Source organism: Hypomesus nipponensis, chromosome 13, assembly GCF_054491055.1.
Source record: "Hypomesus nipponensis isolate SF chromosome 13, ASM5449105v1, whole genome shotgun sequence".
Classification (NCBI taxonomy): Eukaryota; Metazoa; Chordata; class Actinopteri; order Osmeriformes; family Osmeridae; genus Hypomesus; species Hypomesus nipponensis.
The window spans coordinates 1,214,721-1,227,585 of NC_140373.1; the positions used below are offsets into that span (position 1 = coordinate 1,214,721).

General features: G+C 47.3%; 1 protein-coding gene across 3 annotated transcripts; it reads left to right on the top strand.

Annotated features, from left to right (window-relative positions):
- The first annotated feature begins 1,384 nt into the window (after nucleotides 1-1,384).
- Nucleotides 1,385-12,756, top strand: cyth1b (cytohesin 1b). 3 transcript variants are annotated; one of them, XM_084669643.1, is made up of 13 exons: nucleotides 1,385-1,572; nucleotides 4,381-4,460; nucleotides 5,910-5,974; nucleotides 7,024-7,090; nucleotides 7,543-7,661; nucleotides 8,287-8,367; nucleotides 8,478-8,590; nucleotides 8,783-8,931; nucleotides 9,105-9,216; nucleotides 9,926-10,002; nucleotides 10,392-10,463; nucleotides 10,653-10,807; nucleotides 11,481-12,756. In XM_084669643.1, the coding sequence occupies exons 1-13, from the start codon at nucleotides 1,545-1,547 to the stop codon at nucleotides 11,557-11,559; spliced, it is 1,197 nt and encodes a 398-aa protein (XP_084525769.1). In that variant the 5' UTR covers nucleotides 1,385-1,544; the 3' UTR covers nucleotides 11,560-12,756. The 3 variants fall into 3 exon arrangements, with proteins under 3 accessions (XP_084525769.1, XP_084525770.1, XP_084525771.1); XM_084669645.1 differs by lacking the exon at nucleotides 1,385-1,572 and adding an exon at nucleotides 2,196-2,961 and having other exon boundaries at nucleotides 5,910-5,987; nucleotides 9,105-9,217; nucleotides 9,924-10,002; XM_084669644.1 differs by lacking the exon at nucleotides 8,287-8,367 and having other exon boundaries at nucleotides 9,105-9,217; nucleotides 9,924-10,002.
- The last annotated feature ends 109 nt before the right edge of the window (nucleotides 12,757-12,865 follow it).

The window sequence follows — 12,865 nt, forward strand, 5'->3', positions numbered from 1 at the left end:
GAGGAGACGTCATTGGCGCTGCCCACCACCCCGTATCTAACCGCCCCAATCTCCTGGCTCCCGTCCACCTCCATCTGGGCCTCTCTCTTCATGTCAGTTGTTTTATCTCTCCCTCAGCTGAGGTCTGGGAGTCCGTCAGCCCGTCAGGCCGTTTGTTTTCTCCCCCCGCCTCTCTGTGTTTCTCTCAGTTTTATCTTCACCGTTGTTAGTGTCACCTCTACTCACCGGTGTCACCCACCTCCTCCTCTCCTCCCCCACCTCCTCTCCTCAGCCTTCCCCTCCTCCTTCCCCCTTTCTCCTCCTTTCCTCCCCCTCCTCCCCCTCTTCAGCTGTTTCACTTAGACTTGAATCATTTCACATATAGTCCGTAAGCTCTAGGTCAGATTGACTAAATATACCTTCCTTTCAGAAGCTTAAGTGTTTATCAATCTTTTATCCTCATATGAATCACTATCCCTAATTTTACAGAAATGTCATTGTGCTGCATCAATGACACATTCTGGTCTCTCTCTTTCTCTCTCTCTACCTCTCCCTCTCTTTCCTTCTCTCTCTCTCTCTCTCTCTCTCTCTTTCTCTCTCTCTCTACCTCTCCCTCTCTTTCCTTCTCTCTCTCTCTTTCTTTCCTTCTCTCTCTCTCTCTCTCTCTCTCTCTCTACTTCTCCCTCTCCTTCCTTCTCCCTCTCTCGCTCTCTCTCTCTTGTTTTATCAGCTCATTTTCTTGTTCCTTCTTCTGAGCTCTCTCTGACTGTGTCTGTATATCCTGTTTTCTGTCTGAGGCCAAGGGTCTGAATAAAGCTCTGATTCAGGAACCCAGCTGCTGTTAAAGACTCCCTTCTCTCTCTCTCTCTCTCTGCCTCTCCATCTATCTGTCTCTCTCTCTCCCCCTCCGTCCCTCCCCCTCCTTCCCCCCCATCCCCTCTCTCCCCCTCTCATTCTGTCCTCAGAGGACTTGTCCTTTCTTTCATTCCCATATTTGTGTGTGTGTCACGGCCGTAATCATGATATATATCCCCCCCAATTTTCAAATCTGGTCAAAATGTCCCCCCTCATATATTGATATAAAAATATAAATAAAATATAAATGTGCTACGCTACGACAGGCAACCACGCACGCTGTCCGAAATTATCATTCAACCATATTCATAACTAATCGTAAAAGGTTTTCATGGGGGGACCCTCCGACTCCCCAGCAGATTTCGTCCCAACCCCATGATGACTCCATTGCTACGGCCTCGGTGTGTGTGTGTATCTTATCATGATGAGATCTACATCTGCTTTACGTTTCTGTTCTCTCAGTTGCTTCACGGTCGAGGCACACGCTCGCATTTGATTGGCTGTTCGCAAGCATGGTTGTCGAAAACACGCCCCATTGCGACCCACATGGGATGTCTGTTGCAACAGTTGTCCTGCACCTTGTCACGGCTTTGATAAGCGACTAACTAGCAGATTATTCCCGTGAACGTTTCTGCAATAAATTGGATTGTTAGCAGGACTATAAACAACATTTTTGTGGATCAGTTTTCCCTCCGTCAACAGAATAAACAATGGTTTTGAAGACGGAAGATGGAGTTGGTAAGTTGCCACGACGAACTAATTAACAAGCTAGCTTGACTAGCTAACTAACCTAGGTAGCATAGTTAGAAGAGAACTACTTGAGACCAACACATTATCTAACTGGCTTCTCTGTTATGAACTATTTACTGGCTCGATAACTAGGTTAACTGCGTTTTCTGTAGCCTACAGCCTATTTGTACCTGCTTCTGTCGCTTCTTTGGGTGACAATTTACATTGGGCTATCTGACGTTGCAAAGAAAGCAACAGGTAGGCTATTTTCAGTATTTGTAGACTTTACTAATTAGTACCGTAAATTTAGTTTAACACTAACACACTCTTTGTATTTCCAGACTTTGAGTGTTCGTGTTGTGTAACGCTGAATGCGTAACGATCTGTCTATAAATATGATGAAAGCGCCCATTGATTGGATTAAAATGAGAGCGTTCTACAATGAACCTTTAGTGCGAGCGTAGTGTGCTGTGTCCAGGACGGCGGATTGCCTCTGGTGTGGACAGGGTTTTCTGCTTTAAACCCAGATAGATAGAGAGCCCATGTCTCTGGTCTAATCCAAGTAATAGAACATTCATTGACTTGTGTTTGTCGGTCCGGACACGTCATGTGGATTTAAAATGGGAACTTCATACATTTGCCGGACAGAAGCCGTATTGTTCTGCTGTGGGATTGTTTATCATTGAAATTACACATGATTGTTAGTGCTGTCGACTTGGTACACAGAGTACTTCAGTCATAAGAACACACACAACCACCACATTCAGAAAGATTAAAAAGTAGTTAGGGTGTGTTTGATCAAGATAAAAAGGGAGTTGGAACGGGTGTAATTGATTTGATCCCTGGGGTTCGGCTCACAGCAGTATCGTAACGGCAGTTGCCCAGGGTCTGTTTTGTACCTATGCATGTGAGTGACCACTTGGTGGAGCCTGTGTGTTATAAGCAATGAGAGAGGGAGGAGGAAAAGAGAGAGCGGGTGTTTCCCCTACTCTTCAGCGGTCTGTCAAGCTGTGGACTATTTCAGTTCACACTGTCCCTCTCTCTGTGTGGTGGAGCTGACTGGCTGTGGAGAGCAGGAAGGTTGTATCTCTCGACCCCAGGATAGGACAGCTGTTCTGGGACAGGAGCGTGCGAGTGTGACCGGTGACTGGCTCTGGTGCAACCTGAGAGAGAGAGAGAGAGAGAAGGAGTAACAGGCGTGGTTTTGGCTGGGCCTGGTCTCTCTGAGGAGATGTACAACAGAAGAACCTGGTGGGACTGTTGTGGAGACCGTAGATGATGATACGCTGGTAGAAACACCTGGAGGAGACTTATAAACACCTGGAGGAGACTTATAAACACCTGGAGGAGACTTATAAACACCTGGAGGAGACTTATAAACACCTGGAGGAGACTCAGGTAGATATACCAGTAGAGGAGACTTAACTCTTCTTCTGACTGGAGCGTTTCTGGTTATCACCAGATCACACCAGATCACACCAGATCACACCAGATCACACCAGATCACACCAGATCACACCAGATCCCAAAAGACATTCACACTCTAGGATGGATGTGCTTCCCTTCTTGTGTGTGCATGTGTCTGTGTAAATACACGGGTGTTTGTGTGTGTGTACTGAGACACACACATGTATGTTTGTGTGTATATGATATTGTGTGACAGTATGATATTGTCTCTGGTCTCAGAGGAAGTTAGACTTGAGGGTTAGGGGAGGATCAGTCCTCCTGGCTCTGCGTACGGCTGCATCGTCACCCCGCCCGCAGCACAACCTCTGGATCCAGAGAGGAACCATGAGAAACCTTGTGGTCGCCGTGACGCCGGTCTCTCTTGCGTTCCGTTTCCCCGTGAGATTACACCATGAGTGGGATGAGACGCTTCCTGTTGGGGTGTCTTCCTCTCCAGGAAGCTGTGACAAGCCGTGACGTCTGGAGGTCAGGATGATGTGTGGTTTGGTGTTGCAGGAGCGATCATGACACCGATGGACCCATCAGGGGCTTACCAGCATCAGGGCAGAACTGTCTGTCTCAGTTCCTGTGAACTGTCACATGGAGACTGTGTTTGTCCTTGTGGGGAAGCGTGTGTTGGCTGGACTGTGTGAGTGTGCTGACGACCAAAGAACAGAACTTTGCCTGTCGAGCTATGATGGTGTCCTATTGCACATAAACACACACAGACACGTGAGCACACACACACACACACACACACACAGTGACATAACCTTCTGACCGGAGTCATGGCTCTTAGAACAGCTGGACTGCATTTTCCAGAGGTCACTCTGCCTGTCTGTGTGTGTGGATGCGTGTGTGTGTGTGTGTGTGTGTGTGTAAAAGAAAAAAAGAGAATATGATTTCATCAGCAGCATGTAATCCAGCCTGTGCTCATCTCCTCTTATGAAATATGACATGGAAGGAAATGACTGTGTGAGTGTGTGTGTGAGTGTGTGTGTGATATTGAGTGTGTGAGTGTGAGTGTAAACTGTATGGAGTGTTATTCTTGTCACCAGTGTTTAAAAATGGGAGTGGCTCTGGCCTATTTAAGCTTCCGCACTAGTGTGTGTGTGTGTGTCATCTGCCACTAAAGCGGAGACACCTGTCCAGTTGGAGTCAAGAAATCTAACCCTTGTGTCCGGGGCGGGGAATGTGGGGCACCTTGATGGATCAGGGTTTTACATTGCCATAGTTCTTGTGCTGGTGGTTCTGTGTGTGTCTGACCAGCAGTGTGTGTTTGTGTGTCTGACCAGCAGTGTGTGTTTGTGTGTCTGACCAGCAGTGTGTGTTTGTGTGTCTGACCAGCAGTGTGTGTTTGTGTGTCTGCAGCAGAGGACCTGAACCCTGAGGAGAAACAGGAGCTGGACAACATCAGACGCAGGAAACACCAGCTGCTGCAGGACATCCAGGTACACACACGCACACATGCACACACACACACACACACACGCACACACACGCACACACACACACACGCACACACACACACACACGCACACACACGCACACACACACACACTAGAGAGTGGAGTGGTAGAGAGGCTTCACTAGAAGATGTCTGAAGCTCCATGCTGTAATTGAGTTGAGCTGATTCTGTTAGAGCTTGTCAATCATAGCTGGGTCAGGGTCATGTCACAGTCCTCTCTCTCTCTCGCTCTCTCTCTTCCTCTCTCTGCTCTCTCATTTCTGAGTGACTTAATGAATTACCTGGAACATTCCTATAGAACTAGGACGACTCCTCCACACTGATGAGGTTAGAGAGACACGGATGTCCCTGCACGGAGGAGAGGGAAGGGAGAAGAACAGAGTCAATGGCGGAGAAAAGGAGTCAGTTCAAGTCCATATAAGTCTGTTTATATCCTACAGTCTTATGGATGGGGGATGGGGAGGAAGAGAGGGGGATGGAGGGATGGGGAGGAAGAGAGAGGGATGGAGGGATGGGGAGGAAGAGAGGGGGATGGAGGGATGGGGAGGAAGAGAGGGGGATGGAGGGATGGGGAGGAAGAGAGGGGGATGGAGGGATGGGGAGGAAGAGAGGGAGATGGAGGGTGGGATCAGGGGAGATGGGAGAGCACAGACTGACCAGTAGAGCGTAACAGCCCTGCATGGGATGTGGTGCTGCTCCTCTGTGTGTGTGTGTGTGTGTGTGTGAGTGTGTGTGTGTACATGCCCTATCTGCCCCACTGTCTGTCTGCCCTCCCAGCCCAGTCTACCCTCTGACCTGGTAGGACTGGCCCAGGGGCAGGAAACATCCTTCACTCCCCGACACACTCACACACCAGACTTGTATGCTTATTGAAGATGATTATCCCTCTAATCTGAGAGAGACCCCTCTTTAACCTCTCTCTCTCTCTCTCTCTCTCTCTCTCTCTCTCTCTCCCCCCCCTCTCTCTCTTGTTCCCTCTTTGATCTGGTAAATGCATCTTAACTAAGCCAATCAAGGTTTGTGATTCAAACCCACCACCACCCTCTCTCCCCCTCAACCTCTCTCCCCCTCTCCCTCCCAAGAGAGGGGGAGGGGAGAAAAGGGGGGGGGGGAGTTCTGGTGTGACCCCAGCAGGTGCAACCCCTGCTACAACTGTGTGTGTGTGTGTGTGTGTGTGTGAGAGAGAGACAGCTGCATGTCCTAGGGTCGTCTCCTCAGGAGAGTTCTGGATTTGCTGTTGTGGGAAAAACACACACACACACACACACATTCAGCACTCATATAGGATCAAAGCTTCTTCAGAGGATGAGTGGAGGGCCAGACATCACGAGAGACTGTAACACAATCTGACCGGAGTGTGTGTGTGTTTCTGTGTGACAGATCAAAAGCCTCTGCTATTGTTTCACCCCCCCCCCCCCTCCCCCCCCCACAGCGCCTGAAGGATGAGATAGCGGAGGTGACCAGTGAGATTGAAAACCTGGGCTCATCCGAAGAGAGGTATGCTGTGTGTGTGAGTGAGAGGGGGAAGGGGAGGAGGGGGGAGAGTCATTTGTTACTAATGCTGGGGACACACCACAGGATAATCGGGCCGATTTTCCCCTTCTGACAGTCCTAGGTAATGTCCCGATGATTGGAAATCTGTTTGTGTGGTGTGCTGTCTTTGTCAAATCATGGCACACTACACACTGTAGGAGCAAAACTGCTCAATCTAGGATTTTTGGTCCTCATGTTTGTGGTCTCTCACAGTTAGAAAATCTTACAAGATTAAAAAAGTTGTTTAGTGTGTCCCCAGCATAAGCAGAACCCAGTGAATAGTGTCCGTGAAGGGTTACCTGGGTTGATAGATTGAGGATAGGACTGTGATGAACTAGTAACACACAGGACTGAGTCAGCCATGCACCACAACACTACTGTATCTTACTGTATCATGCTGTCTTCACGCACCACAACACTACTGTATCTTACTGTATCATGCTGTCTTCACGCACCACAACACTACTGTATCTTACTGTATCATGCTGTCTTCACGCACCACAACACTACTGTATCTTACTGTATCATGCTGTCTTCACGCACCACAACACTACTGTATCTTACTGTATCATGCTGTCTTCACGCACCACAACTATACTGTATCTTACTGTATCATGCTGTCTTCACGCACCACAACACTACTGTATCTTACTGTATCATGCTGTCTTCACGCACCACAACACTACTGTATCTTACTGTATCATGCTGTCTTCACGCACCACAACACTACTGTATCTTACTGTATCATGCTGTCTTCACGCACCACAACACTACTGTATCTTACTGTATCATGCTGTCTTCACGCACCACAACACTACTGTATCTTACTGTATCATGCTGTCTTCACGCACCACAACACTACTGTATCTTACTGTATCATGCTGTCTTCACGCACCACAACACTACTGTATCTTACTGTATCATGCTGTCTTCACGCACCACAACACTACTGTATCTTACTGTATCATGCTGTCTTCCTGTACGTGTGTGTGTGTGTGTGTGTGCGCGCACAGGAAGAGCATGCAGAGGAACAAGCAGGTGGCCATGGGCCGTAAGAAGTTCAACATGGACCCAAAGAAGGTACGACACTCTAGAAGTTAGCCCTGACACATGGTCTAGAAGTTAGCCCTGACACATGGTCTAGAAGTTAGCCCTGACACATGGTCTAGAAGTTAGCCCTGATACATGGTCTAGAAGTTAGCCCTGACACATGGTCTAGAAGTTAGCCCTGACACATGGTCTAGAAGTTAGCCCTGACACATGGTCTAGAAGTTAGCCCTGACACATGGTCTAGAAGTTAGCCCTGACACATGGTCTAGAAGTTAGCCCTGACACATGGTCTAGAAGTTAGCCCTGACACATGGTCTAGAAGTTAGCCCTGACACATGGTCTAGAAGTTAGCCCTGACACATGGTCTAGAAGTTAGCCCTGACACATGGTCTAGAAGTTAGCCCTGACACATGGTCTAGAAGTTAGCCCTGACACATGGTCTAGAAGCTCTGGTCTGACTGGCCTGTCCTCCTGTCTCTCAGGGGATACGTTTTTTGATTGACAGCTCCCTGCTGAAGAACACCAGCGATGACATTGCCCAGTTCCTGTACAAGGGGGAGGGGCTTAACAAGACTGCCATTGGAGACTACCTGGGGGAGAGGTGAGAGGACACACCCACAGGCCCTGCAGTCAGCACGTGAGGGAGGGAGAGAGAGAAAGAGATGGGGGAGGGAGAGAGGCAGAGACAGAGACAGTGGAGAGAAGGAGGGAGAGAGTGAGGGAGAGTGGGTGGAAGATGGGGAGAGAGTCAGAGAACATAACAAGCAGATAGGGAAACATTCTGGAATGGAATCGAGTGCCATGTTGTAATCCTGACCTTCTTTTCTCTGGCCCGTCTTCAGGACAGGGTTAGCGGGGGGGAGCAGAAAGGCAAAGAATGTGTTCTGCTAATCCTGATGTTTCTCTTGAATTCTCAGAGGGAGGGAGGGAGGGAGGGAGGGATGGGGGAGGGAGAGAGGGATGGGGGAGGAGGGAGGGATGGGGGAGGGAGAAAGGGATGGGGGAGGAGGGAGGGATGGGGGAGGACGGAGGGATGGGGGAGGAGGGAGGGATGGGGGAGGGATGGGGGGCGGGGGAGAACAGAGAGAGCGAAAGAGGAGGGAGAGGAAGTAGAGCAAGTGGGGGTCAAATCAATATTTCTGAGCGGAGAGCATTGACCCACATGAATCCACTGGATCTCTGATCCCTTACTAGATATGACAGCACGAGTGTATGTTTTGTTGCAGAGATGACTTCAATATCCAGGTGCTCCATGCCTTTGTGGAGTTGCATGAATTCACAGACCTCAACCTGGTGCAGGCCCTCAGGTACCACCTCATTCCTCTCCCTCTCTCCCCCTCTCTGTCTTTCTCTCTCACTTCTCTGTTTCTCCCTCCCTCTCTCCTTCCTCTAACCTGTGTGTGTGTGTGTGTCTCAGGCAGTTCCTGTGGAGTTTCCGTTTGCCTGGAGAAGCTCAGAAGATTGACCGGATGATGGAGGCCTTCGCCCAGCGCTACTGCCACTGCAACACTGGGGTGTTCCAGAGCACCGGTGTGTGTGTGTGTGTGTGCGCCTGCTTTTCCTAACCCAAATCTCCACAGAAACACCACTAGACGCATCATAGTCAAACATTTTTTCTCAGTTTAGTTCATAAAAGGCTTTATTGGCAAGTTATTCATTTGTAACCCAAAGCAATAAGGAGAGGTGGAAGAAAGTTTCAGAATGTCTCCCTCCCTCTCTCAGATACCTGCTATGTGTTGTCATTTGCTGTGATCATGCTGAACACCAGCCTCCACAACCCCAACGTCAAGGACAAGCCCTCCGTCCAGAGGTTCACAGCCATGAACAGAGGCATCAACGATGGGGGAGATCTTCCTGAAGACCTGCTCAGGGTAACATCTGATCCACTCTCTCTGTCTGATACACCCTGCTCAGGGTCCTCTGTCTGTCTCTTTCTTTCCTTCATTCTCGATGATACTAGCTTTTGTTTCTTCCTCTTTGTGTCTTCTCTGTCCATGTCTCTCCTCTTTCTCACTCCTCTGTGTGTGTGTGTGTGTGTGTATAGAACCTGTATGAGAGCATCAAGAACGAGCCCTTCAAGATCCCCGAGGACGACGGGAATGACCTCACACACACCTTCTTCAACCCTGACAGAGAAGGCTGGCTCCTCAAACTAGGTACGACTGTGTCCATGGCAACGGCCTCACTCTGGCTCTGCTGCCCCCTAGTGGACAAATTGCGGAATAACTCTTTCTTTTCTTTTTTCGATGTTTTTTTGGACGTTCGATTTATTGACATAAACGTCATTACTTCAGACTTTAGTGTTGTGTGTTTACGTTGATGTTGTTTTTCTCCTGGTTGACGTGTGTGTCCGTGGGTGTGTTCTCCAGGAGGTAAGTATCATTCTCCACTCCCCTGCCCCCCTGCCCCCCTGCTTCTCTCCAGACTTTACCCTCAAGCCGTCCTCCATATGCTTTGGCTAGTAGGCTGTCTGCTCAAGCTCATTTACCTGTCAACTCAATCCACCGTGAACCACAACCATGACTGCCAAATCAGCTTCAGAGCCAGTCAGCTTTGCAACCTATCAGCTTCTCTGGTGCACTAACCAGCTGTTGCCTGGCACTGGCTAACGCTTGTGTTATCAGTGTGTTGCCTGGAACTGTCCATACCTGCTCTGCCATTGGCTCAGAGCTGCTGGTGTTCCCAACCTGGGGAGAGGGGGGAGGAGAGGGGGGAGGAGAGGTTTTCAGACTGTGCCTTGCCCTGTCGCTCTGCCCTTTAACCCCACCTCCTAAGAGGTCACAACCTCTACCTGTCGCTCGGTCCTCTAACCCTGCCTCTGAGAGGTCACAACCCCAGGTTGACCTCTGATCTTTGACCCCTCAGGCGGACGCGTGAAAACCTGGAAGAGACGATGGTTCATCCTCACAGACAACTGCCTCTACTACTTTGAGTACACCACTGTAAGTTGGGGTTTTTTTTCTTTAAAAAAAAGTTTGCATTATTGATGAGTACTTGATGAGGACTCGACTACTGTACTCTATATTGTACTCTGCTCTGCTTTAATCTACTCTGTTTTAGGCTTCTCTGTTCTCCTCTCCCCCTATGTTTTGAAAAAACGTTTCCCCAAGAAGTTGACAGGTTTAAAACATATGTTTGAAAAAAAAAAAAAAACTTTCAGACATTTTTGAAAGGTTGACAATATTTTTTGTCATAACTACTGGAGTGTTTCTCTCTCTCTCTGTCCTCGTTCCTTATGTTTTCTCTGTCAGACTTTATAACCCTTACTGTCAGTACCAGTTATTATATTGTAAGATTTAATCTCTACCACCCACTTTTTCTCCTCTCTCAGGACAAAGAGCCCAGAGGAATCATTCCTCTAGAAAATCTCAGTATCAGAGACGTGGAAGACTCCAAGAAGCCTGTAAGCTCCTCTACACCTCTCCATCTCTGCCCTCCTCTATATCTCTCTCTTTCCATCCCTCTCTCCTCCTCTACATCCCTCCATCTCAGCCCAGCCCATCAGACTACTTCCCCCCCAGAGGTCCCCTCCTCTCCCTCCTCCTCCAGCAGAGTCCACCCTTGTTGATCCCGTCTCTCTCCGTCCTCCCAGAACTGCTTTGAGCTCTACATCCCCGACCACAAAGACCAGGTGATCAAAGCATGCAAGACGGAGGCCGACGGCCGCGTTGTCGAGGGCAACCACACCTTCTACAGGATCTCCGCCCCCAACGTGGAGGAGAAGGAGGAGTGGATCAATAACATCAAGTGAGGCGTGGCCCTGGTTGAGGCCTGGGCAGGGGGTGGCATGACATAACAAATGTTACTCACGTTATCATCTTAACGATTAAGACTGTTGTTAAGGTAGTTACCTTCAATTAACAACAACAACAAAATATGTTATGGTGGCCAATTGTCGTCCCATAGACAAAACATGCAATTGTTAAAACCAAATGATCACAGAATTTGTTCTAAAAATGTATCTAGGGAGATTTTACAAAAAAACAAGGTGTTACCTAGATGGCTATGTTGTCGTAAATCCACTTAGAGGCCAAATTGAGCTATTCATGCCCTCAAACATTCAGTTAGCCACAGCTGGGCCCACATCAGTATCCATGAACCATTTACCTTCACAAAATATGCAAAGGCTCATGGGTAACCAAGACTCCTCATCTTTTAAATGTTGACCCTTCCATGTAAAACCCATCTGTTTAAAACTGCATATTACATTTAATGTCATTTACTCTGTCTACTTCTGCTATCTTTAATGTTGTTGTATTCTTTATTTTTGCTGTTTTTAAATGTATTTTGTACGGTGTCCTTGAGTGCTAAGAAAGGCACCTTTTAAATAAAATGTATTATTATTATTATTATTATGTATAATCTCTGCCCTGGTGAATCCATCTAGTTAACTCTCTTTCTGTTCTTTGCCATCACCCAGAGCTGCCATAAGCAAAGACCCCTTCTATGAGATGCTGGCTGCCCGGAAGAAGAAGGTCTCTTCCCTGAAGGGGCTGTAGGTGAGGCCCAGGCTTCAGGGCTGAAGCAGAACAACAGGCCTCACCCACCAACTCTGCCTTCAGAACACGGACCTGCTGTTTTAGGGACCTCTACCATCAGCTCTGGGGGGAGGAGAAGGGTTACGAACACCATGAGGGTTTCTAACCCACAAGTAGTTTGAAGGAAGCTTAAAAGACTGGATCTTCTCCAATAGGACCCATCTCCATCTTGTTGGTGCAACCGCTACACCTCCTTCATCTCCTCAGAGGAAGACATACCTTCACTACTCTCAGTTGAACACAACAGAAACACACACACTCATTCACACGTGTGCACACACACGTGCACATACACATTTGAACTGAGGGGAGACCACAGTTTTTCTTCATTGATTGTGCTATGATGTAGATACTATATAATTATGGAACTATTTTTACACAGACCCCATTTTTTAGTGTCCTACTCGTCACTACTAGACTCTTCTAACAATTTCCTTATTAACTCAATTCCTATTCTCGTCTGTTTCAACTTATTTGTTGGTTTAACCCAGTTATTCTCTCCATACATGTATTATCACAGATGCATATTTATAGACACTTGAGGGAAACTAAATTAAGAAAGCGAGGAAGGAAAGGAAGGAAGGTCAGGGGGTGTCGAGAGTTAAATAGTAAGTATTTTGAAACCAGTGACATTATTTCACTGAAAGCGTATAGTCACAATGTGACCTTTCTTTCTAAGAAGAAAATCAACTGGTATTGTTCTAGAATGTGTAGGTTACTGTGCTGGATAAGGAAGATAATGAGTGACTGGAAGTGGATAAAAAGGTGGTAATCATGAGGTCAATTTCATCATAGCAGCTGTCTTTAACTTTTTCAAAACATTTTTCACAATGTGCAGCCCTCCTACACTGTCCACCATTTTCAGTGACAACTTTGCTTCTATGTTATCTTTAGTTTTGAAATACAGTTTGTGTGAATGGTATGTTAATGATTTCCATATATGCCCATTTGTTAAGTTATTTTGTTCCAATGCACTGATATCAAGAATTCAGGTCAAACGTGTGGCTTAAATGGCATTTATTAAGACCGTGTATAATTTATTTTAAACTTGTTTTATTTTATCTTGCAAGTCCACAAAGTATTGGAAAGAGTGCCATGTTTGTATTTGTTTATTTCATATTATTAAATATACACGTCAGCTTGCACAAATAAGAATAATTTTGTGAATGTATGTTTTGATAATTAGGCCTAATATATCACGCGGACGAGATGGCGCGGTTTTTAACTTCCCATCATCGCGAGCGCAGTAAAAACCGTTAGATCTTAC

What these genes read in the sequence shown, in the direction of transcription:
- cyth1b (XM_084669643.1), top strand. Translation starts at nt 1,545, where the DNA reads ATGGTTTTGAAGACGGAAGATGGAGTTG. An exon ending in TTCCTGAAGACCTGCTCAGG is followed by an intron (nt 8,932 to 9,104) that starts GTAACATCTGAT and finishes GTGTGTGTATAG; the next exon opens with AACCTGTATGAGAGCATCAA. An exon ending in AGGCTGGCTCCTCAAACTAG is followed by an intron (nt 9,217 to 9,925) that starts GTACGACTGTGT and finishes TTGACCCCTCAG; the next exon opens with GCGGACGCGTGAAAACCTGG.